This window comes from Sapajus apella, unplaced genomic scaffold, assembly GCF_009761245.1.
Source record: "Sapajus apella isolate SASKATOON/1434 unplaced genomic scaffold, GSC_monkey_1.0 scaffold119, whole genome shotgun sequence".
NCBI classification, from domain to species: domain Eukaryota; kingdom Metazoa; phylum Chordata; class Mammalia; order Primates; family Cebidae; genus Sapajus; species Sapajus apella.
In genome coordinates, this window is record NW_022437059.1 from 3,602,116 (window position 1) to 3,627,929 (window position 25,814).

Sequence of the window (25,814 nt, forward strand, 5' to 3'; positions counted from 1 at the left end):
CTTCCTCTCTCTCTCTCTTTCTCTCTCAGAGCTGGACTATTCTTCTCCTCCCTGAACATCAAAACTCCCAACTCTCCAGACTTGGGGCTGAGAGTTATACCACTGGCCTCCCCAGTTGTGAGGCTTTTGGCCTTGCACCACGCCACACTTCTGGCAGCCCAGGGCCTTCAGTTTGCATGTTGTAGGACTTCGCCTCCGTAATCATGTAAGCCAATTTCCCTAATAAATCTCATTTCATTTTTCTGTATCTGTATCTATCTATCCTATTGGTTCTGTCTCCCTGATGTATACCTAATATTTCAGCAGGCCTTGTGAAGAGAGGACCCGAGCTGCTCCACAGCCCTGCCTGCACAAAGGGGGTGGTGTGACCTCAGAGGTGTCTGCTTGGCACCATTAAGCACATGTGTTCCCAATCAGCAGTTTCTCATTGTCCATAGATAAGCAGAGAATTACTTGATATCAAATGAACCCTGAAAGTTGGAACACGTGAACTTTCAGCACGAACCATATTTGATGTGTCAATGCTGCTTGTACCAATTAAGCACCACATAACTATCCCATATTCTACAATAGATAGTGTAGATTTAATCATCAATAATGTAGATGTTGTTAATCAGGCATATATTAAATTATATCTGAGCTAAAAAAGGAAAGAAAAGGTTGTCAATTCCAGGGACTCTGCTGACCACATGCCTATAAGCAGTAGTCTTCTTACCAGATCAGTAAAGAAGTGTGGTTTCTCATCTACTGTCATTTAACTTTTTGTGTGCCTGTCTTCTGTCCCAGTGAGACACTAAGCCCCACAAGGGTGTGGCTATTGTCCTGTTTGCCCTTGAATTCCCCCTTCAGAAAGGCACTGCTTACCTTTCCAGCCTGGTTTTCTCGGCTACCCCTTTACCGCAGCGTGCATGGCCTTGCAGGCTTAGAACTACTGTGCTCTTTCACATGTCAGTGTCTCAGCACTTAGCTGCCCTCTGGCTAGAATGCCCTTTTCTCCTTTCCCCAGACTCACTGCTGATCACAGGTCAACTTTCTATGATCTGTTCCCTCCAGGACACCCTCCCTGACTCCTCCCACCACACCCTCATCTTCACCCCAGCCCTGGCACACCTTGTTATTTTAACTTTACACACTCCACAAAACATTCCTTGAAGGCGTAGGTGTCTCTTCTGTCTCCCCAGTCCTTGCCAAGTTCCTGTCTTATTGCAGAGGCAGAGGCCTGTGCCTCTCTGAGTTAATATTCAACTTTCTTTCTTTCTTTTTTTATTTTATTTGAGACAACGTCTTGCTCTGTTGCCCAGGCTGGAGTGCAGTGGCGAGATCTCAGCTCCCTGCAACCTCCACCTCCTGGGTTCAAGAGATTCTCCTGCCTCAGCCTCCTGAGTACCTGGGATTACAGATGCGTGCCACTGCACCTGGCTAATTTTTTGTTATTTTTAGTAGAGACAGGGCTTCGCCATGTTGGCCAGGCTGGTCTTGAACTCCTGACCTCAGGTGATCCGCCTGCCTCTGTCTCCCTCAACTTTCTGTAAGGTCTCATCCTTCCTTTTCCAGATGCTCAGTCTGTTTTGAAACCTCAGCCTTTTTCTGCTCAGGGATTGGCTGTGAGAAGAAGAAACTTTGCTAACTTCCAGGAAAATCTCTGGGCCTGTCATACATTCATTACTTCGTTTATTTTCTGTGAACTCAACCCTTGCAATAATGAGAAATGAGCTGCCCCTTTGTGTACAGATGGACTCAAGGTGGCCCTTCCAGACAGTCCCCAGCCCTGCAGTGTTGCCTCCTGGGACAGGTATAAAAGGAATCGGAGGAACTGGGGGCTGTTGGCCTTTTGGGAAGCAAGACTGCTCAGGGCCTAAGGGAGGCCCAGAGAACCAGCCTCAGGCCAGGGACTGCCTTCCAGAGGGACAAGGGCTCAGGCCCTCAGAAAACAGAGGGGACCAGTTTACCAGCACTAGGAGCTCTTGGGGCCGGTTTCCCAACCTTACTACCTCCTTCCCAAGCCCCAAGGGGCTGCATCCCCTGCACAAATAACTAGGGAGACCTCTACTCTTGGCTTCTGGCCTGCCCCATGCAGCTCTCAAGGCCCTCCTCCTGGGTGGTCCTGTGCCAGCCCATGTGTCCTACTTTCCAGAAGCCAGGTGTCCTTGGTCTCATTGGTTTCCCAGTTGAATGCATTTCACTGACCCCTTCACAGACTTCTTGCTCCCTTTTTGGAAGATACTTTGGAGATCAGCATCCTCTCCCTCAAAAACAAGAGGAAGAAGGGACCCACAGCAATGTCAGGCATGCCTCCTGCCACGTGGCCCTCTCCTCACCCTTCAGATATCTCTTCTGAAGCTTCCTAGGGCGCCCAGCCCACCCTGTCTCTGTGGGAGCTCCAAGCTGTCTGGCTGCCTGCCTCTGTCTTCCAGTGTGCGCTTCTTGCAGAAAGGGGCTGTAGGTCAATGGAAGTTTGCTGAACACAGGGTCACAGGCCAGAGGTGAGTGGCAGATCAAAGCCCAGAGCTCCAAATGTCACCTAGGCTCTTCCGCCATACATATCACAGCCTTCACCACTTTCTGCAATTCACCCACTGTGGACACCTGTCCTGGTTTCTAATTCTCTCTCCAGTCCCCTCTCCCTCTAACCCCCTGCCCATGGAAGCTGCATAAGTAATGTCCACAAGATCTGATTTGGAGGGAATAATGGAGACTTGGACAGGGGCACTTCAGGCCTGGGAGGAAAATTCAGGCTGATCACTGGGCTAAGGAAGCAGCGAGCACATAAACTTACAAGGCTTTGCCAGGGAGTGGGGGGTGGGCAGTAACCCAGGGCAAGACTCCAAACAGAAGGCCTAAGACATGGAAATCTATAAGCAGGGGACAGACAGGACAGTAATACTAATCACAAGCAGAAGTCAAGCTCCATAATCTTGGCTAATGGTCCAGTGGAGCTGTCATTCTTATGGGGTAGGTGCCAGAGGCCCAGAGCAACTGGCATCAGGGAGATGATGGAGAGGTCGCGGGGCTCAACTCGGACCCAGAGTAGGTCTGAACGAGGCCCTTCCTATCTCCCTGTTTAGGACAGCTTCTACACCAGGCTGGGATGGATGGAGTTGTTAAGCCAATGTATCTGCCAGGATGAGAGTGGGGTAAGGGAGCAGAAGAATCTTAACAGGAATAAGGCCACTTTTATGCAAGATTTGAAATGCCTGAAATTCTCAAATTACAGGTTCAGTTAGATTCAAAGAAATCTCTCACTTTTCTTATTTAATGCATAAATAGCAAGCATGTTGGTGGAGAGTGGGATAGGTGGTGAGTGACAGCATACCAACGCCTTCCTGTGAGGGGGCCTTTTAGACCCACTTTCCTCCTCAGAGGTGGGCCTGAAAAAGCACGTGGACTTGGGGGAAGGCAATTGGATTTGGGGGAAAGACAGCAGAGTGGGTTTTGCCAGAGCTACCCAGCGAGGACAGAAGGACCCAACACAGCTCCTGCAGAGTTGTGGTTGCTTAATTTGACTTTATTGCCAGCCAGTCTTCCCTCAGAAGTGTCGCTCTCTGGATATCCACCCCTGAGCACCTCCTTCCCCTGGAAGGAAATGTTGAGGAAGGATTCTCTGGGTGCTGGGAATAAACCAAGCTCAGGACTGGGGTTCCCAAGGAGCAGTCAGGAAGGGCTAGAGCCAGGCTTTTCCTTCCTTCTCAATTTCATTCTGTTTCTCCTGAGTTTCTTCATCCTTGGCATTCTGTGTCTTTTCCGGACTTGGATGACCCAGATCCCAATGGCCAGAATTACCAAGAGCAAGAAGACGAGCAATCCTTTGGTTAAGAGGCAGAAGTGTGTTGAGGGCTTCTCAGAAGCATAGTCAGAATCTGGGATAGAAGAAGGGAGGAAAAGGGCCCATCAGAGATAGGGCTAGGGTTAATATTAGGGGGCAGACTCCTATCCAGATTTCATGTAGAGGTCTCAAGTTTACAAACAGTTGATGTCCCTTGCAATGTTTCTGGAAATATATTCTATGCACAGAAGCTCAGAAACTGAGATCTAGGAAGCATTCTGAAGCCAAGCAAGAAAAAGGAAAAGATCTTTGGAAGTTGGGAGCACTAGAAACGGGGAGGACTTCCTCTCCAATCCAGGTGTCAAGCCTCCATGGGAGGGGGTTAGCTTCTGGATTCCTTGGGCTCTCTTGGGAAGAGCTGGGGGAGGGAGATGATGCTATGGTGCTCCAGGCACGGTCTTGCATGAGCTCAGGGGGAGTCTCAGGGGTTCTGGTACCTGCACAGAAGGGCCCAGCAGGGATGGGGTGAGAACTGACGTTGCTGATGGGGTTGCTGGCTCTGCAAGTGTAGAAGAGGGCACTGTCACCCGGCCTCCAGGCTGTGCTGAGGACAGGGCCTTCATGGGATGTATAAGTGCTATCCCCCCAGGAGAGCCAGCTGTAAGTCACGTCCATGCCTGCCTTCTCCACAGAGCACATCAGGGACATATTGCAGGCACCTTCCCCAGAGATCTCAAAGTTCACAGTGATGTGGGGCTTTGACAGCCGTCCTAGATGAAGAAAAACACAAAGGCCCTCTCAACAATCAGGGGTTGGGTCTGTTTTCCTAAACTCCTCAAACCCGGGGTACTGATGCTACCCCTTGACAGCCCCTTCGCCTAAACAACAAATAAGCAAAAACAAACAAACCCATCCACTACAAAAGCTGTGGCTCCAAGGTCCCCAAGGCAACTGTCGAGGTAGACAGGGCTGCCTTTGGCATCTTCCGCTTCCCCTTAATATCTTCTCTCTCTTACTTTTGTACTCTATCTTCCTCCCATCCCCATTCTGTCTCCTTGATCCCATCAAATATTATCACCCCTCTCAGGGGCATTTACATTTTAATCAGTGTCTCTGCAAGCTTCAAGGTAGATGCAATGTGACAGGCACTAAGAAGAAATTTGGGTTCAAGTAAAGAGAAGATACTCATTAGTAGCCCTCATCACACAGGAAAATACAAGGCTCAGGAATGCAGGTGGTGTTTATCCCCAGGACGCAATTTCATTGGAAGAGAAAAGCCCTCTACAGGGTCCATACATGAAGCCCCTGATCCCTGACACTGCATCGAACACCTCCATGGGAACAGCCTCCTTGCCCCAGCTCACTTCACCAGTTGCTGCAGCTCAGATACAACAGGTGGACTGGGCACACTCAATCCCAGCATCTAGATTGGAGACAGTCTGCCTCCAATTCCAGCCCCTCAAACTATAATCCCAAGTCCTGAGACCCCTACTTCATGGTGTGAGAAGCTCAAAAGAGCTCCAAAAAAGCAGCTTTATGGTTCCCAGCCTAAACTCACGGTAGACAAGGAGATCGTACTGCTGCATGATAGAGATCTGGGATGATCTCAGGTTGACTTGAGCCTGGTAAAGCCCCGAGTCCTCCCAGCTCAGATTGCTGATATGCAGGGAATAGCTGGGGTCCAGGAGGCTCACTCGGCCCCAGTACTGTGGGTTGGTCACCATGATGGTAGCTGGATGTCCCTCTTTCCCTGGCACCACAGTTGCAAGGGTTTTGTGGGAGGACCAGATGATGTTCTCAACCTCTTCATCAGGCGGTATTTCCAGGGGGAGGCTGATGGACTCCTGAAGGACCGCAACCACTTCCTCGGGATCCACATCATCTCCAGAGTCTCCTTTGGCTGCAGATACAGGAAGAAAAGAGAAGCAAACAGTCCAGCTGGTGTCTCTGGGCTGCTGAACCTGGCAGCGGAGCTGTAGCATAATCTCAGCTGGGCAGCTTCTATGGCTCTCACACTAAATCCTGTTCTCCAGCTGCTGCTTCTGGCTTTAGAGTTCCCCATGCCTGAGTTGAGCACCTACCAGGAGTTTGCTTCTGTCTGTCCCTTCACCTTCCAAGTTTTACCTTCTCCTTTGCCGTCTTGGGATTGCGCTTCCTTTCATATCCCCAGGTGTCTCTAGGTCCTGGCCTGAAGCCACACATCCTATTCCTTGTAACTCCAGAAGAGCTGACACATTCAAACCCTAAGGAAGGGTCTTGCTGGCCCTGGCCCAGAGAGGCAGGAGAACAGAGGTGGAAGGGGACATTCCTGTGCAGGAGCTGGCAGCCTCACTCACCCTCCTGGAGCAGCAGGAGAAGAAGCAGCCAAGGAAAGGCATACATGTCAGCAGCCCCCAGTTCCAGAGGTGTGACTCAGTCGGTCGGTCCCCAGGACTGCACAGAAGACTGGGTTAGGAGGCTCCTAGAGACAGAGCCTGACTGACAGTCCTGAGGAAAGGGAAATGATTTTCCCCTGACTACAGTCCTCTGACTTCCCCTGTCCTCACTAAGCCCCACCCTGTCTACTGTGGCTCTCTTAGTTCTCTCTCAGGTCCTGATTGTCAAGACAGTTTACTCACCGACTCATGATGCAATCCACCAAACTCAGCCTAAATCCCACTTCTTAAATGAAGTCTTTCAAGACTTCCTATCCGCTGAATCCCCAGGTCCCCACACATACTGCGTGCCCCAATCTCTTACAATATTCCTTATCCTTTTATTTGACTCCCAGGATAGTCTGCCCTAGCTCTCTCTGGGTAGTTCCTATGATGATGTGGTCTTATAAACATCTGTATCTCTGAATCTCCCCAGACAGACTCCACGTTTCATTTCCTCTGTATGTCCCACTGTTGCTCTGCCAGCCCCCGTATTACACGTGTCTGCACTCAACTGATAGTTTTACAATGGATGAATGATGAAGCCTTTTTATTTAAAGCTAGTTATGTTCCCACCTGAGAGGCTATTCACAGGGGAAAAATTTTGATTTGATCCTCTTTAAGAAAGCAGTTTGGTCAGGTGCAGTGGCTTATACCTGTAATCCCAGCACTTTGGGAGGCTGAGGCAGGCAGATCACCTGAGGTCAGGAGTTTGAGACCAGCCTGGCCAACGTGGTGAAACCCCATCTCTACTAATACACATATTAACTGCGTACAGTGGTGTGCGCCTATAATCCCAGCTACTCAGGAGGCTGAGGCAAGAGAATCACTTGAACCCAGTAGGTGGAGGCTGCAGTGAGCCGAGATTGTGCCGCTGCACTCCAGCCTAGGAGAGAGTGAGACTCCATGTAAAAAAAAAGAAAAAAGAAAGAAAAGAAAAGAAAAAAAAAAGCAGTTTGAACCAGAGAGTTGAACTATGTTGTTCATATTATGAAAAGCCTTTAAATCATTTTGTGAGAATACAATGTTGATCAAACCCATATGAAATCAGATTCAGGAAGAGACTGCAGAGGATCAGGGTTATTAAACAGCTTCCTGACAGTCAAAGCTGTTCTGGATGCAATGAGTTGCCCTAGAGAGTAGTTTCTGTCCCTAGTATTCAAACTAAGATGGACAATTACTTCCTTGGATGATCTGCAACATCTCTGGCATCAGATGGATTCTCAGACTGGATAATCTTTAAGTTCCTTCTAATAATCAATTCTAGGAGTCTGTGCTGTGATGAGGAAGTAAGAATGGTGCCCCAAGACCAAGGGAACAATAGAGGAAGATGTATTCAGTTTTGGTCTTGTGCCAACATTTTGCAATTTTAGGTTAGCAAATTCAGAAATCCATTAAATGTTCATTTATTGAGTGGCTCCTATGGCCCAAACACTGTCTTAAGTGCTGGGGAATTAACAGTGACCAAGAATTTTAGATCATGACTTCATGGAGCTCACATGCTAACAACTGACATTGGACAAGTAACTACAAGTTTGATGAATCTTACCAAAGGAATAGTTGAAGCAGCCTACAGAAAGGAGATCTGGCAAAGTTGGAGTCAGGAGGGTTGGGGAAAAGCTATCGAGGAGAGATATTTAAGATGAGACCTCAATCCTTCAAACATTGATAGAATCTGCTTAGTGAAGAAGATAATGAAGTGAGTGTTAAAGTTCTTAAAATTCAATTTATGAGTATAAAACCTGAGGGATTAGAATTTTTTCTTAAAGGTAAATCAGATTTCAGTCTGGGTATAAAAATTTTTTATGTAATAAATCCATTTAACAAATAAAATCAGATCCAGCAGTCCCACTATTGAGTATATATCCAAAAGAAATGAAATCAGTATGTTGAGGTATCCACTCCACGCTCATTGCAGCACTATTTACTTTAGCCAACATATGCAATCAACCTAAGTGTCTAACAATGGATGAATGTGTGAAGAAATTGTAGATATATACACAATGAAATGCTATCCACCCTTAAACAAAGAAGGAGCCTGGGCAAGAGGGCTTCTGCCTATAATCCCAGTGCATTGGGAGGCCAAGGCAGGAAGATCCCTTGAGGCCGAGAATTTTAGACCAGCCTAGGAAACATGGAAAGATCAAAAGACCCAACGCCTACAAAAAAAAAATTATTAAAAAGCATTTTAAAAAAATTAAAAAACACTATCAGGGCATGGTGATGCATCCCTATAGTCCTTGCTGTTTGTGAGGCTGAGGTGGGAGATTCTTGAGCCCGGGAGTTCGAGGGTGTAGTGAGCTATGATCATGCCACTGTACTCCAGCAGAGACCACCTAGAATAGAGATGCATCCACCCCCAGGCAGGGGTAAGAGAGAGGGAACCAGTGGAAACTTATCCAGCAAAACTGCCCTTAACAGAAAACAGTTCATCCTAGCCATCTGCCAGACCCACAGAATGCAAAGGCGCTCAGCTAGATAAGAAGAGTTTTAACACCCACCCTCCCCATCCTTCTGGAGTGTGAAAACCTGAGAGGGGGGTGGTGGGTTGAGGGGGAGCAAAACAAAACAAACAAAAGCAAAACAAATCAATAACAAAAAGAAGGCAATGCTATCATTTATAACAACACGGATGAACCTGGAGGACGCTATGTTTAGTGAAAGAAGCCAGACACAAGACAAATCCCAGGTAAGTTCACTTCCATGTGGAATCTAAAAATGTTGAACTACGAGTAGAGAGGAGAATGGTGGTTACCAGAAGCTGTGGGAGGGACGGGGATTGGAGAAATGTTGATGAAAACATTTCAAAAGTCAGTTAGATAGAAGGAATAAGTTCAAGAGATTTATTATACAATACGGTGACTATAGTTAATAGCAATGTATTAAAAATTGCTAAGACAGTAGATCTTCAGTATTCTCACCACAAAAATAGATAGATGTGTAAGACAACACTTACGTTATGTAGCTCAATTTAGCCATTTCACAACATATTCATTTTTTTTTTTTTTTTTGAGACAGAGTTTCACTCTTGTTGTCTAGGCTCGATCTCAGCTCACCGCAACCTCTGCCTCCTGGGTTTAAGTAATTCTCCTGCCTCATCCTCCCAAGTAGCTGAGATTACAGGCATATGCCACCATGCCTGGCTAATTTTTTTGTAGAGACAAGGTTTCTCCATGTTGGTCAGGCTGGTCTTGAACTCCTGACCTCAGGTGATCCACCCACCTCACCCTCCCAAAGTACTAGAATGAGCCATAGCGCCCGGCCTGTATTCATATTTTAAAACAACATGTTGTACACCATAAATATGTATAAATTTTTGTAAATTAAAAAAATAGAAATAAAAAATAAAAGCAAGGAAAGAAAAGAGGGTCATGTGCATCATGCTTGGAGCTTAAAAGATGAGTATATCAGCTAGGTTCTCTGAGAAGCAGAAGCTGAAGTTCAGGGCAAGAGGTTTAATGTGGGGAAAGGCCTGGAAAAGATAAACAGAGAGGGAAGCAGGTGGAGCCAGAAGAGCCTCAGACTTTGATGCAGGTCTCAGAGTCTCAGCTGACTTAGCAGGGAGCTCTGGCACCGACTGCCCATTAGAGGAGGCCCGTGGTGGGCAGGCATGTCCAGGCACTGGGACTCTCGCTGTGCAAGAACGTCCCGGTGCCAGGACCCACGCTGTGCACGGGAGCGTAGATCCCAAAGGTGCTGAAGCTAGAGCCTATTGGTTAACTGCACTTCTTGCAGCCAAAAATGTGTTTACTCTTGAAGGGGGAACCAAGGCTGCTATAGTGAGATGCTGACAGCCAGAGGTAACTGTTCAGATTTATTAAACCTGTCTCCATAAGTAGGCATAAACAGTCCATTACGCCTATTGAGAAGAGGAAAATAATTCCACCCCACTGAGCTCTCAGAGTCCAGTGCAGAGAAAGTCATTTCTGAGAGCATAATTGTCAAGTCTAATTTTCGTTTATTTATTTATTTGTTTTTTTAAGAGACAGGGTCTTGCTGTCACCCATGCTGGAGTGCAGTGGTGCAATCACGGTTCACTGCAGCCTCAAACCCCCCGGCTCCAGTCTTCTTTCCATCTCAGCCTCCAATTAGCTGGGACTACAGGTGAGCCCCGCCATGCCCAGCTAAGTTTTAAAAACATTTTTCGTGGAGACAGGACCCGGCTATGTTGATCCTGGCCTCAAGGGATCCTTGCACCTCAACTTCCCAAAATGCTGGGATTCCAGGTGTAATTTTCATTCTTGTTCATGGATTGTGATTCAAATAAAACTTCAATTTTTTTCTCTTACTGCCCTTTTAATCTTATTCGGTGGGGTAGTCTTCCCTGCCCCAGAACTCTGGCCTCGGTCTCAGTCCAGAAATGAGTACTAGTCTCAGTTTCGAAATGAATACTTCCTGTCCTATGTAATATAAAAAATTTCAAACTGACCTTATTATCAAAGAATCTGCCTTATCCTGGCTTAGGTCATCCAGGCTAGAGGCCGTAAGTGCAGGAGGGAGCACTCTCTCCTCTCTGCTTTGCTCAGCTTGCCTTTCCCCATCTGCTCCCCTTACCAATGCTCCCCCTCAACTCACCTCCCCCTACTCAGGTCTCCCTACTCTAGGAGGATGGGGAGTGTGGGGAAGTGTTACAACTCTTCTCACCTAGCTGAGTGGCTCTGCACTCTGCGGGCCTCACAGATGGCCAAGATGAACTATTTTCTGTCAAGAGCAGTTTTGCTGGTTACATTTTGCTGGTTCCTTCTCTCTTACTCTTGACTGGGGGTGGATGCACCTCTATTCTGGGTGGTCCTTTGCAACTGCTTCCTCAGCCCCTCGTCATCTGGCCACACATCTCATCTCCTCCTCCTACTATAGATGCCTGTCCAAATGTCCCTATTGTACAGCACCCAGGACAACCAAGCAGGCTGTGTCTCAAGGGTGGCCCTTAGCTACCCATCATAAACACTCCTTGCCCTGACAGATGCCAGGATCTACAACATGGCACCACACTCTTGGCCCCTTCGTGGGAGCCCATTACGGGTTTTAACTCTCCTAGACCTGTCATAGGTGCCTGTCCCCTCTGACTCTCACCTGCAGGGCCACATTCCAAAGCTCCCTAAGCCTTCTCCTTGAAGTCTCCTTTATTTGGCTTGTGGTCAGAGGCAACATCACCATACCTTGGGGAAGAGGTGTGGACTCACAGTAAAGTTCTTTCCAAAGAAGCCTCTTTCCCGACCTCCCTTTCTCAGCCCTCCATCTATAGATGAGGGGGTTCCAAAGGCAGTGACACCAGTTCTCCTTGGCTCCCATTGCACATTCCTCAAGGGAAGATCTCCCTCATGTTGCCTTTGATTTCCTGATACCCATCACACTGTCAGCTTAGGGGAGCGTAACCTAGGCAGGAAGAGATCCATTCTAACATCTTACTTGTAGCAGACACTTAGGATTCCCTGTAGCATGGCCTGTTTACCCACCTGACTTCTACACTGCTGTGTGGCCAGTTTTATGATGGAGTCCCCCATGGAGTTTACATCTGGGCAGTCTGTTTTTCTGTTTCCAGGCTTTCTCTATGACAGTCAAGGCTGCTCAGCCCAGCAACTGGGAAGTATGCAGGCGGGGTGGGTGGAGCTAAGGGAGAACCACGTTGGTGGGTAAATGTGGATAAATATTCCAGCACCCCAGCCCTATTTCCTAAGCAATTCTGAGGCATGTTCTCTCTGGTTCCTCAGAGGGGTTACACCCCCCAGTTGTCCACAACAGTAATCAACTATTAACACACTCTTTTTTTTTTTTTTTTTTGGCTTTCTTCTTTTCCTTGGCTCATTTTCCTCATCCTTTCTTCTTGGATTATCTCCCAGAAAGACTTCCTCCACCCAAGCTTTTATCTAAGGGTGTGCCTTGGAGAGAGACAAAACTATGACATTATTATATATAATAAAGTAGTTGCATCAGTAATGTTTAGATATTCTCTCTCTTCTTCCTGGATCTTTAGGAGCAATTAAGCCAATGAGAAATCAGCCCCCCACCCCAATTCTGATGTAACAGCCTTGGGAAACAGGGTGCAGTGAGAAGCTGGCCCTGCTCTAGTGGAGAGAATGGAGGAGAGATAATAAAATGCCAAATCTTTGCTCAAACTTTCTCCTCAGCCTCTCTTCGGATCTGGAAAGCTGGGGATGCACACAGCAGAGCCATGGTCCTGGAGGAGTCATTAACAAGCAAGTTCCAAATAAATCACCTGCCTCCCAAGGCAACGCATGTTGAGGTCTGCACATGTCTTCTATCTTTCTATTCTGGGGCCAGCCTGTGTGCCTGATACATGGTTTCTTTTTCCTTTTTTTTCTTTTTCTTTTTTAAGGGTCAGTATTAAAAGCGTGATTATCAGTTGAACCATGAAGGTGGCTGGAGAAAACTGTAAGAGTCTGCAAATTGTGGAAGTGCACCCAAAGGAGTCATTGTCAAACAGAAAAGAGTGGTTCTCGCAGAGGGAGATCCTGCCTATGCAGGATCCCTGGGGTGGAGGAGAGAGCGGGGCACACAAAAGCACAGAGAAGCCCACACAGGTGGGGCCGAGAGCTGGAGGTGGACAAGAATGGAGATGAGGCTACAAAGATGAACTGCAGGCAGCTCATCAGGGGCGTATAGACCTGCTGAGTTTATAAGTTATGCACTCAGGAAGTTTACCGTTGATGGCGAGGGGAAATAGAGGACGGGAGGCAAAGGGGAAACATGGGGTAGAGGGATAGTTTTATTGCCAATGATTTCATTTTAATATGGGAGAGATTTGAACATATTTAAATGCTGAGGAGCAGAGCCAGTAGGGAGAGGGGATGAAGATTGGGGGAAAAGGTGATGATAATGGAGCAAGGCCTCTCTTCCACCCATCTCATCCCACACATACCCAGAAGACAGGAGGGAGCTGAGATTCACAGCCGAGGGAAAGGAAAACTGACCTTGGATTACAAGATGGGCCTCTGCTATCATGAGAAAAAAGTGAGCAGAGATGCAGATAGGTTTGTATGTGACAAGCAGTTAAGGGAAGGCCTGCATGGTGGTTTCGGTTTTCTCTGAAGTGAATCAAAGTTATTTGCTAAAACTGAAGGTTTACACAAAAGACAGACATTTGAAGAGAATGGACGCAGTTTGAAGCAGATAATGCAACTGTGTTAAGGTTTCTTAGGGAGGTCATCAGTTAAGCCTATTATCCTGGCCTAATTATTAATAATGCCCCCTTTCACTCTCAAAAAGTGCTCTACTTTGGAGGATTCATTATGGTTACCCTAGAGCAAAAGCAAAATCTTACTAAAGGAATCATCGTGAAACAGCTAAACTTTAAGAGTTCAAAGCTGCCCTTACCTTTTTCAGTCAGCAAATTGCCCTGAAGATTTGGAAGGAGACAGTGGGTGGGCAGTGTGGAAGAGCATGCCTCTGGAACCAAACTGCTTGGGTTTGTCTATAGGATGGGATACTCACAATACCCACCTTATAGGGTGGTTGCGAAAATCAGATGAGCTAATGGCTAGAAAGCATTTGGCATGGAGTTGGCACGTGGTGAGGGCTCAGTGAATGTGAGTGGTGGTTATTACTGAAGGTTGGTTAAGCATAAAGACTGCGGGCTTCAGCATCAGGAAGACCTGGGGCCCCTTGTTAATTGGCCAAGGTCTGTGATTATTGAAGAAAATACACAGGAAGTCTCTAACATAAGATACATGAATAGGTTTATTCAAGAATGTTAGCTGGCAGCACCAATCAGCCCATAGACTGAAGAGACAGCAAGCATTGCTGTTGGGAAGTACAACCCAGCTTGGTGTTTCCATGCCAGCCGCCTGTTCATCAGATCAGCCTGTTACATATGCAGAGATGGAACACGTGGGGCTGATCCCCTTAACTATGCTGCAAGAGCAACCCATTCCTTGTCTCTCAGGCTTCACATATCTCAGATTGGTTCAGGCACACACAGACCCTTCCCTCAACTTACGTCTTAAGTACAATGTGTCTGCCCTTCTTTCCTAAAATGGCTTCAGCTCCTGTTCCTCTGGATTGCATGTCCTGTGACTCCTTGATGCTTATTGCTCTCCACATGTAGATTTCTTACCACCTGCATCATAATCAAGCTGAGAGCCAGTTAAAACGCTGATTCGGACCCACAGAGTCACATGGGGGAAAGCGGAGTGTGGCCTGTGAATCCACCTTCTTTATCAAGGTCCCTGGGTGATTCTACTCTAAGCTAAAGTTTGGGAATCACTACACTTCACCTGCTCTTCTGTTGGAGCAAAGAGGAAGTTCCCCAGCCAGTGATATCTTTTGTCTCCCATCACAAAGGGTTTCTTTCCCCCTGAGTAAAGCCATGAAATAACACTCTTTGCTTCATTCTTGGTCTGGCCTTTGGAGAACATGAGAGGGGCTCCGGGAGCTTTTAATCTGTTCTCCTGGGCTTTCTGAGGAGCTGTCTCAAGGACTGCCGCAGGGAAGCAGGTGCAAGGCCAGGGAGCTTCAACCGCAGACAGACTGCTTTTATCTTTTCACGTAGGGAGTTCTGACGCAGGACTTGTTTGAAAATAGGGTGCTCTTGCTAAAAGAAAAAAAGTTTAGAATCTACGGATCTTGTCCAACCCTTTATTTCACTAATTAAAAACTAAAAAGCAAACAAAAACCAGAGGTTTGGACTGGTGGAGAGATTTCCTCAAGGTCACACAGTTTAACAGCAAATGTGGGGCCAAAACTCGGGTCTCCTGGTGTCTTGCTGGCAGAATTTTACTTGATTAAACAAATTTGAGAAGTAACTACCTGGCATATAGAAAGCCTTCAATGTGATTATTATTGTTGATGTCATCATTAATTTATATTTTTATTCCTTTGTTGTTATTAATTTGTATTTGAGACTGAAGGCACACAAAGAAAGCACAAAGGAAACAGAGGGGAGTGGCCAGAGGAAAGCTTTGGGCTGCTCAGACAGGTCTGCACATGATGCCATTTTTCTTAGTTAATTCAGTACTTTTCACAGTACAGGCTCAAACTCTAACTCATCAATGTCCCAGAGTTGATCAGAATCTGGAATACTGCCTCGTTTTATCAGAGATGTCATCAAACTGACATATAAAATTAGCTATTCGTCTTACAAATATTTATCATGCTTCAATTAAATTCCAGGCACCTTTCTAGGTGTGGGATGCAGCAGTGAACAGGAAAACTTGAAGCTTACATTATCATCAGGGTCAAGGTTGGGGGAGGATAAGCAATACACAGCAAACAGATCTGTAACATCAGATGATAAAGTACCGTGAGGAAAAGCAAGGCAGGATAAAGGAACACCAAGGGGTGGGGGCAAGAAGCCTTCTTTGGTTAGAGTTCTGGTCAAATAGGCCAGTTGCAGCTCCATTGCTCTGATATTCCCTCCTTGTACACAGTCAGTATGAGGAGCTGTCAACAGAAGGCTGCCTAGGGAACATGGTGCTAGGGAAAAGGAGATGAGCTAAGATTCAGCACACTGATGACAATCTATGGTGTCCATCTCCTTTTGGTGAGGTTGCCTGGATGCTGAGTCTGGCTGACAGAGTCCCTAGACAGAACTTGAACGGGCACTGTCAGGGTGTGTACTTCCATGACTCTCCTTTCGCAGTGCGTCCACAACACCCACCTCATTTTTCTAATAATGTACATAGCTTCATTTTATTATTTGTTTCGTTAGGAATAATTTGCATACCTCATCTTTGATCCACTAAATATTGTCTTAATACTTTGGAACTCTGAAGGCAATATCATTACTTCCTTTTCCAGGGCTATTCACTTCCCTTACCCCCCACATTAAAATATTTCAAGAATATATAAATGATGCTTAATTGACAAATTATAATTATATTATGTTTATATAGTATGATGTGACATTTTGATATATGTCTATAATTCAGAGTGATTAAACCAAGCTAATTAACATATCCATCACTTCACTTTCTTGATATTTTTGTGGTGATACATTTGAAATTGCTCTCTTAGTTATTTTGAAATATATAACATATTATCATTGATTACAGTCATCCTGCTATGCAGCAGATCTCAACTTATTCTTCTGGTCCAGCTGAAACTTTGTACCCTTGGATCAGTAATTCCCCATTCCTTCACTCCTCCCCTACCCATTGCCTCTGGGAACCATTACTCTTCCACAAATTCAACTTTTTTTTTTTTTTAAGCCTAGTCAAGTGAAGCAGTGGGAATGGAGAAGGGACAAAGAAATCTGTAACTGGTTGTGATCAATTAGTTGTAAACACCACTGCACTCGGACCAGCCTCAACTTTTTTTATGTTCCACATCTAAATGAGATCATGCATTATTTATCTTTCTGTGCCTGGCTTATTTCACTTAGCATAGTATCCTCTAGATTCACTCGTGTTGTCCAAAATGACAGAATTACATTCTTTTTAAAAGCTGAATAGTATTCCATTGTGTGTATACACCTCATTTTCTTTATCGATTTATCCACTGATGGACATTTAGATTGATTTCACATCTTATCAATTGTACATAATGCTACAGTAAACATGGGAGTTCAACACAGTTATTTTAATTCCTTTGGATATATTCCCAGAAATGGGATTGTTGGATCATATGGAAGTTACATTTTTAGTTTTTTGAGAAACCTCCATACTGTTTTCTATAACAGCTGTACTAATTTACATTCCTACTAACAGTGTACAAGTGTTCCCTTTTTTCTGTGTCTTTGTCAATATATGTTATCTTTCATCATTTTGATAATAGCCATTCTAACAGGTGTGAGTTGATACCTCATTGTCCTTTTAATTTGCATTTCCTTAGTGATTAGTGATGCTGAGCATTTTTTAATGAACCTGTTAGTCATTTGAATGCCTTCTTTTGAGAAGTGTCTGTTCAAGTCCTTTGCCCATTTTTTAATCAGGTTACTTGTTTTTTTGCTAATGTGTTGTTTGGATTCCTCATATATTTTGGATATTAACTCCTCATCAGATGAATAGTTTGAAAATACTTTTCCCATTCCGTGGGTCTCTTCACTTCATTGTTTTTGTTTTGCTATGCATAAACATTTTAGTTTTATGCAATCCCATTTGTTTATTTTGCTTTTGTTGCCTGTCAGAGTCAAATCCAAAAAGTCTTGTCCAGACCAATGTAATGAGGATTTCCCCTCAGGCTTCATTCTAGTAGTTTTACAGTGTCAAGTCTTACATTTAAAGTCTTTCCTCCATTTTGAGTTAATTTTTATGCATATTGGAAGATAAAGGACTAATTTCACTCTTCTGCATGTGGATAACCAGCTTTCCTGCACTGTTTATTGAATAGATTGTCCTTTCCTCATTGTAGGCTTTTGGCACCTTTATCAAAGATCAATCAACTATAAATGCATTGGTTTGGTTGATGGATCTGTTTTTATGGCAGTACTATGTTGTTTTAATTACAATTGCTTTATAATATACCTTAAATTAAAGTCCTGTGATGCCTTTAGCTTTGTTATTTTTGCTCAAAATTATTTTGGCCATTTGTGGTCTTTTGTTGTTCCCTACGAATTTAGGGATTTGTTTTTCTATTTCTGTGAAAAATGACATTAGAATAAAATTAAATAGGGATTGCATTGAATCTGTAGACTCCTTTGGGTTAATATGGACATTATAACAGTATTAACTTTTCCAATCCATGAACATGGAATATCTTTCCATTTATATGTGTTTTCATCCATTCTTTCATTAGTGTTTTATAGTTTTCAGTATATAAGTCTTTCACCTCCTTAGTTAAATTTACATCTAACTATTTTATCTTTTGTTGCTGTTGTAAATTGGATGGTTCCTAATTTTCTTTTTGGATAGCTTGTTACTAGCATACAGAAATGCTACTAATTTTTGTATGTTAATTTTGTATTCTGCAACTTTATGGAATTTATCAGTTCTGAGAGTTTTCGACTGAGCCTTTAGTATGTATATATGATCATGTCATCAGCAAAGGAAGGCAATTTCTCTTCTCCCTTTCCTATTAAGATGCCTTTTATTGCTTTCTCTTGAAGAATTGCTCTGGCTAGGACTTTGAGAACTATGTTGAAAAGGAGTTGTGAAAGTGGACATCCTTGTGTTTCTGATATTAGAAGAAAAGCTTTCAACTTTTCTCTATTGAGTATAATATTAGCTGTGTGCTTGTCATATACGGATTTTATTGTGTTGAGGTACATTCCCCCATACTTACTCTGTTGAGAGCTGTTCACAACACCCCATCTCATTTTTGTAATTCTTTAGGAATAGCAGGCATGCCTCATCTCTGATGTGCCAAGTATGTGCTTAACACTTTGAGACTCAGAAAGCAATCTCATTTTCTCTTTTCTCAGGGATACTCACTCCTCTCCTTAACATTAAATATTTTCCATTATCACATGCAAGATCTTCTCTCTTCCCTGTCAAGTTCCCCAAATATCTTGCCAGTTACAATGGTTTTGTGGCACCCATGGCACTCTGCTCTCTTGGTCAAATCTTTCTTTGAAGGGGAGAGAGGGACTGTCTGGGATTCTGACCTTGGAACATTGGAGGTGGCTTGGAGTTTGAGTCATTGGACTGTGAGGCAGGATTTCCTTTGTCTGAGAGGTTTCTTCATCTGAGGGGAGGAAGCATGGTAGCAGTGCACCAACAATGGAGACATTTTCTTCTAATCTACAGAAATGTTTTAGAAGTAGGGAAAGACTGGGCATAGTGGCTCATGCCTATAATCCCAATACTTTGGGAGGCCACATGGGGTGGATCACCTGAGGTTAGGAGTTTGAGACCAGCCTGGCCAACATGGTGAAACCCCACCTCTAGCAAAAAAAAAAAAAAAAAAATCAGCTGGGTGTGGTGGCAGGCACCTGTAATCCCAGCTACTCAGGAGGCTGAGGCAGGAGAATCACTTGAACTCAGGAGGCACAGGTTGCAGTGAGCTGAAATCTCACCACTGCACTCCAGCCTGAGTGATGGAGCAAGGCTCCATCACAAAGATAAAAACAAAAAGAAGAAGAAGAGGAGGAGGAGGAGGAGGAGGAGGAGGAGAAGGGGAGGGCTTGGGGATTCCCTCTCAAACTACTAGGAGGAAATGAGAAACAGAAGGAGAAGTGGAGGGTTAAGGAACAACCCATAAACTGCTCTCTGCATGGAGCAAGAAGAGGTGGAGAGTAGTTTTCTATGATGGACAATTTCTAGCACTAGGGATAGCCAATTTTGCTGACTGTGGCTAGCTGCCTGTGGGGATGGAGAAGGGGGATGGGGTATAGTCCCTAACTCTTTACCTTTCCAAGCCTTCCTGATGAAGTATTACCCAAAGGCTATGCAACTAAGTCCCTCCTCTAGAACAGTGGCTACTGAACTTAAAAAAAAAATCCATGCAAACTTTCCTCAATATAAATATTACAAGAAACCCAATATGATAAAAAAATAAAATAAACTGTTCTTGTAGAAGTTGAAGGGAGTAGCCCATCTCAGCACTTCATGTAAACCCCAAGGCAATGCCTTGGAGCCTTAAGGATTCTAGGGAGCTCCTCTACTCAGGGATTGCAAATGAGCAAAAAATGGGGCGGCATTGGCAGGTGTACTTCCGGGGCTTTCATCTCCATTTCAACTAGAATAGCTGGACTTTCACCTAGTTACATATTGGGCTTATGAAAATATTTCCTGGACAGAGGAGAGGAATATTTCCCTCAAAGAAACGCTCCCACATCCTACTCAAAATCCTTTAAAAATAATGTTTATTGACTGGGCATGGTAGCTCATGCCTGAAATCCCACCACTTTGGGAGGTTGAGGCAGGCAAATCACTTGAGCCCAGGACTTCAAGACTTGCCTGGGCAATATGGCAAAACACCATCTCTACCAAAAATACAAAATCAGTCAGGCATGGTGGTGTACTGGTGCACTTCTGTAGTCCCAGCTACTCAGGCAGCTGAGGTGGGAGGATGGCTTGAGCCCAGGGGTGAAGGGGGAGTGGAGACTGCAGTGAGCCATGATTACACCTCCTTACTCCAGTGTGGGTGACAGAGCAAGACTCTATCTCAATCCATCAATCAATCAAATAGTGTTTATCACCTTTTTTTATAGCCTTAAAACCACAAAAAGCATGCCATATGCTTCTATACGTAATTATGGCTCACTCTGGCAGAGGTCCTCAAAGGTGGGATTTCTGCCTCCATTGAGAATACTAACCTAGGTTTAGCTCAATGATCAGAAAGATAAAACCCAAGCCACCTCATATGGGGATGGTGCAGACTTACTCCCCTGAAATGTTTTGTTGCAATCAATGACCATAGCTTGCGTCAAAGAGTGTTATAAAGCAGGAATATTCAGTGGGGCTATGGAAAAGATAAGGCCAAAGATGCTGTTCATCATCGCACAGTGTTTTCTTGAGAAAAAATGCCTCCCAGTGGTAGGAACAGCAGGGCCATTTCTCTAAGCAGCCCTGTGATTTTACAGTAGACTTTATTGCCCTCTTGGAGTTGCTGCTGGAAAGCAGAAAGCTGCATTTGTAGCCCTCCTGTAGCCATGGATCAAACACTAAAACATCGTTTGGATACTGAGCTTGTTCCTTGCTGCAATTATTTTCCTATCCTATTTTCTTCTGACCTCATCTTCCTAACTGGTATTTTACCTTGCAGTAGCATGTACATTTTATAAGACATGTGTGAGAGTTTAGCCAACCGTACAGTTAGAGAGAACGCAGTCCACACAGAACCACCCTCACTTCTGACACCTATTGCAAGTTCAAGGAGTTCCAAAAACTACCCTCAGTTTTAATAATTTGCTAGAAGGATTCACAGAATACAATGAAAGCTGTTATATTCATGGTTATGTCTTATTGTAGGGAAAGGATACAGATTAAAATCAGCCTGGGAAAGAAGCACACAGAAGCCAGGAAAGTACTAAGTATGTCCTCTCCCATGGAGTTGGGATGGGGTACTCTCCTGGCATCAGTGTGTGACAACACACACACAATATTTCCAACCAGGAAAGCTCGGCCAAGCCTCAGAGTTTTTACTAGGACTAAATCACACGCTGCCCACGTGGCTGACTGTCAGTCACCAGCCCTTCCAAAGGTCAGGCTGATATCTTTGGTCTCCAGTCTCTCTGGAGGTAGAAATGACAGTGCTTGGCCCAAATCCCCCATCATAAATCACACTGTTGAACTGTCTGATGGCCAAGGCCCCTGGACAAACAAAGATGCTCTTATCAGGTATGGCATCCCAGGGCCTAGAGATTGGCACCCCATAGCAGAGGACAAAGGCCAGACCTCTCTCTGGGAAAGATTGATTCTTTGCTAGGGAACTTGTAAGATTCACCTTTTGAACAAGGCAACAAGAAGGAAGGAAGGAACAAACCAACCAATCAAACCAAATCAGTCCGGTATGGCCAGACTCCTGAATCCTGCCCTGCACTGACAATGACACTGCTGGAGAACAAGGTCCCTCGAGGAGAAATCCAGGGTGAAGGATTCTAGCAGGGACTCCCTGTGCCCACAGCCATTGAGCCCCTTTACGAGCTGGTACCCTGGGCTGGAGAAGGGGGTTAAGGGTGCCACCCAGCTCTGAGTGAGGTGAGGAGAGATAGCTCATAGAGTCCTCTGAGACCAAGGAAGCTGCAGAGTGCTGACACACATTGAGACTGACTTGCACTCATTCTGTCACCTCACGTTATTGGGTAAGATTCCCAGGCGTGGAAGGTTAGGACATGCAGTAGAAAGTGGGAGTCCTGGCAGCTTTGCAGGACCATTTGGAAAGGATGCGGGGTCAGGGCCACAGTTGACACCCAGGCCCCAGAGCCTTAGAGCTGCTTTCATGAATCTTCAGGCCACACCTAGACCAAACCGCTATTGTTTCTCCCCTGGCACTATGAGGAGTTCTGGGGAACTCAGAGGCCTGTAATTTCCTCCCCGCAAAAATACAAAAACAAAAGAAAAACAAACCAACCCTGCCTGTAAGGCCACAGAGCTCCCTCTGCAGAATGGCATACAGACCATGGCTCACCCCAGCAGCAAAGGGGAAGAAGGAAATGTACACTGCTCAGAGGGGAGGGTGCCTAGAGAGCATGGAGAGTCATGAGTCCCAAGCCCACCTGCATACGGGACTCCAGCTCCTTCCACCTCTCTGTTCCCGTCCTGTGTGTGCCTCTAGCTCTGCCCTCCCCCACCCCTCACACATACCCTATGGCCTCACTGCAGGAGAGAAGTTGCCTATGTCTCCCCCCCATCCTACCATATATTGGGTTTTCCTCCCCATTGACATGTTTGGTTCCAGCTGGAATCCTCCTAATTATGTAGCTATCTTATTTCTCTTGCATAGATTCCAATTTCTTCACGCTTCACATGCTACCCCAGTCCAGGCTGAACCCAATAGTCACCTCCAGTGACAGCTCCAGGTCCAGACGTGTGAGAATCCAGGGATTGAGGGAGCCTGATCCGGCTCACTCCTACCTTCCTCCTCAAAGGCTCCCGGAGGTCTGGACTCTATCAATGACCCATGCCAATACCCATCCCCAGCAGGGGCTCCAGTTTTCACCCCAGCCGTACAGAGGTCTGGTCCTATCTGTTCTCACCCTGAACTTAACTTCTCTGCCCTGATTGGGCAGGACACGGGGTCTCTCCACAGGTGTGGAATTGCCCACAGGTAAGATTGCCTCAAGAGCCAAAAGCCATGGCTAGGAGTCAGGCCTGAGGATCATGACAAAGGGTGGCAGAAATGGGATTCGTGGAAGAGTTCCCTTCTCATTCCCTTTATGAGCAAAAACACAGGTGTAATCAGCCTCTTCCTGGACCATAGGCACCTTCCATCACTCCTGGAACTTATGAGGCTCACAGGGCCAGTTGTGCACAGGCCCAGTGCTCAGACCTGGTTCCTCTATTACCAACAACCACAAAGCACTTGGATTTCCAAGTGTGCTCAAACTCCTTCCCCAAGCAGTAACATAGATAACTCCCTGGGAGTCTCAATAATCAGATATATGTCAGAGTTCTCACCTCTTCAACAAAGGTAAAGATTCGAAGGAAGGCAGAGAAGCAGGATTTAATTCATTCATTGACTTATTCATTCACCAATCATTTATTTATTTATTTATTGAGATGCAGTCTTGCCCTGTCCCCCAGGCTGGAGTGCAATGGTGCAATCTCGGCTCACTGCAACCTCTGCCTCCCAGGTTCAAACAATTCTCCTGCTCAGCCTCCCGAGTAGCTGGGCCTACAGGCACCCACCACCATGCCCAGCTAATTTTTGTATTTTTAGGAGAGATGGGGTTTCACCATGTTGGCCAGGCTGGTTTTGAACTCCTGACCTCGTGATCCACCCACCTCGGCCTCCCAAAGTGCTGGGATTACAGGCGGGAGTCACCGCGCCCAGCCTCCTCAATCATTTATTGAGAACCTCTACATGCCAGGCCCTCAGGTGTACCCTGGTTCACAGTGTAGAAGGCAAGAAAAGAGACAAAGTATTACAAGTGTGACAGAGGGGGCACAGAGAGGAACTGCTTAGTTCTACCTGGGGAGGACACCCAAAGAGGTGAGTTCGCCTTGAGCTCATCTTGAAAGACAAGTATTCAGTATAAGGGAGATGTAGGGAGAGGCCGTTTCAAGATGTAGCCACAGGAACAAGGACAGGGCCGGGAGTAGCCTGGGAACTGGTAGAACGTGGCATGGCTGGAGAGGCAGGCTGTGAAGAGTGTGTGCTAAGAAGTAAGCATGCAGAGACCGTAATCAGATGGATTCAAACTACACCAGAGCAGTGGGAAAGGAAAGGAGGGGTTTGAGATTGGGAGTGATAGAATCAAACTTGCATTCGAGAACCTGTGGCTGCCAAGTAAAGAATGATCAGAACAGGGGAAGAAAAAGACAGTGAGCCTATTACAATTGCCCGGGCAAGAGAGGGAGGTGTTGGCTGAAACAAGGGCAGTGAGGTGGAAGGGAGGGCGCAGACCCGAGTGACACTAAGGAGGTATGATCTACAAGACTTGATGATACAGACTTGAAGATCTGATGGATGTGAGGGGCAAAGAAGAGGGAGGGATTGAGGATAATAGGAAATTGAGGACAAGACGCTGATCTGTGGGAAAATGTGAGTTAAAATGTGAGTTAAAATCCGTCTTCTGATGAGGTGTTCTTGGCATGGCCAGGTGAAGATATCCCTCAGTTCAGAGTCTATGTAACTTCAGGGTGCGTTCTGGGCTGGAGATAGAGACTTGGGAGTCATTTATATTTGATGGTGCTTGAAGCCAGCTGTGCGGATGGAGCACTCCAGAACTCAAGGAAGGAGTATAGATTGTAGTGTGTGTAAGTTATTTTTACCCTTTTACTTGTTATATATAAAGAATATCTATACAATATATATGGCTTAAAATAGCACAAGTATAAAAACAACTAAGATGTTTATTAATATTTTGTGAAATAAATTAGGGTCCAGCCACATAATGAAATATAATGTAGCCATGAGAAAGAACGAGGCTGATCCATAAATACCTATGTGGAATGAGCCCAAGATAAAGTGTTAGTGAAAAACATGAAAAGCAACGTGTGAAACCATGTGTACAGTGCACGTGCACCTCCATTTGTATATAAAAAGAAACACTCGTACATATCCACACATCTATACATGATTGCATAGGCATTAAAATGTTTAGGCTGGGTAACCAACTCATGGACTAAGGTATGTGCTTCTTTGTTCTTTTTTAAAAATTTACTGTTTTTACCATACTCACATATATGTTTCAATCAAAAAGCTAGATTAAATAAAATATTCCAATCTTTTTTATTTCCCCATATAGCTTTCAATAAACCTCTCTTGACGTTACCTGAGAATGGGTCCATTCCCTGCAACCGAAGATTCTAAGGAACTGAGTTTCTCGGTATACAATGGGAATGGCTGGGAGGAGATGAAGAGTAGAAGACAGTGTCAAGAATCCAGAACCCAGCACAGTAGTGTTCACCTGTAGTCCTCACTACTCAGATTCCTTGAGCCCAGGAGTTTGAGTCCAGCCTGGGCAACATAGTGAGACCCCATCTCTCTTTAAAAAAAAAAAAAAAGGAAAATAAAAAATACAGGAGATTGTAGCTTAGAAGAAGAGTAGGTGAAAAGATGAACAATGTGACTGGAAAGATTTCCTAATCTCTCCAGATCTGGGCTCTACCGTAAGGTAGGTAAATGAATAAGCATAGCCACCTGGGTCACAGATGCTAAGACGACATCCCTACAGGTCAGGAATTAAGAAAGGCAGATAAGGAAGCATAAACTGCATCTTATAAGACAGATTCCTAGCACTCTTTTCTTTTTAAGTTTCCTTTTTGCTTTCCCTAGTCCTGCATTTTTGTTGAAGGCAGAAGATTAAAGAAAGAATTGCTAGGGCCAGGCGCGGTGGCTCAAGCCTGTAATCCCAGCACTTTGGGAGGCCAAGGCGGGTGGATCACGAGGTCAAGAGATCGAGACCATCCTGGTCAACACGGTGAAACCCCGTCTCTATTAAAAATACAAAAAATTAGCTGGGCATGGTGGTGCATGCCTGTAATCCCAGCTACTCAGGAGGCTGGGGCAGGAGAATTGCTTGAACCCAGGAGGCGGAGGTTGCAGTGAGCCGAGATCGCGCCATTGCACTCCAGCCTGGGTAACATGAGTGAAACTCCGTCTCAAAAAAAAAAAAAAAAAAAAAAAAAAAAGAA

The 25,814-nt window shown here is 45.3% G+C and overlaps 1 protein-coding gene across 4 annotated transcripts; it reads right to left on the reverse strand.

Annotated features, from left to right (window-relative positions):
* Positions 1–1,683: 1,683 nt before the first annotated feature.
* SLAMF9 (SLAM family member 9) lies at positions 1,684–6,882 on the reverse strand. 4 transcript variants are annotated; one of them, XM_032260847.1, is made up of 4 exons: positions 6,100–6,879; positions 5,322–5,663; positions 4,261–4,533; positions 1,684–3,857 (listed from the first exon to the last, which is right to left on the reverse strand). In XM_032260847.1, exons 1-4 carry the CDS (start codon positions 6,143–6,145, stop codon positions 3,652–3,654), a joined length of 867 nt encoding a protein of 288 aa, XP_032116738.1. In that variant the 5' UTR covers positions 6,146–6,879; the 3' UTR covers positions 1,684–3,651. The 4 variants fall into 4 exon arrangements, with proteins under 4 accessions (XP_032116738.1, XP_032116736.1, XP_032116735.1 ...); XM_032260845.1 differs by lacking the exon at positions 6,100–6,879 and having other exon boundaries at positions 5,322–6,091; XM_032260844.1 differs by having other exon boundaries at positions 3,762–4,533; positions 6,100–6,882.
* Between the last annotated feature and the right edge of the window lie 18,932 nt (positions 6,883–25,814).

Coding starts and splice junctions, on each gene's coding strand:
- SLAMF9 (XM_032260843.1), bottom strand. CDS start 5,745: ATGCTACAGCTCCGCTGCCAGGTTCAGCAGCCCAGAGACACCAGCTGG. Junction 4,534..5,321: donor GTACGATCTCCTTGTCTACC/GTGAGTTTAGGC, acceptor TTCTTCATCTAG/GACGGCTGTCAAAGCCCCAC.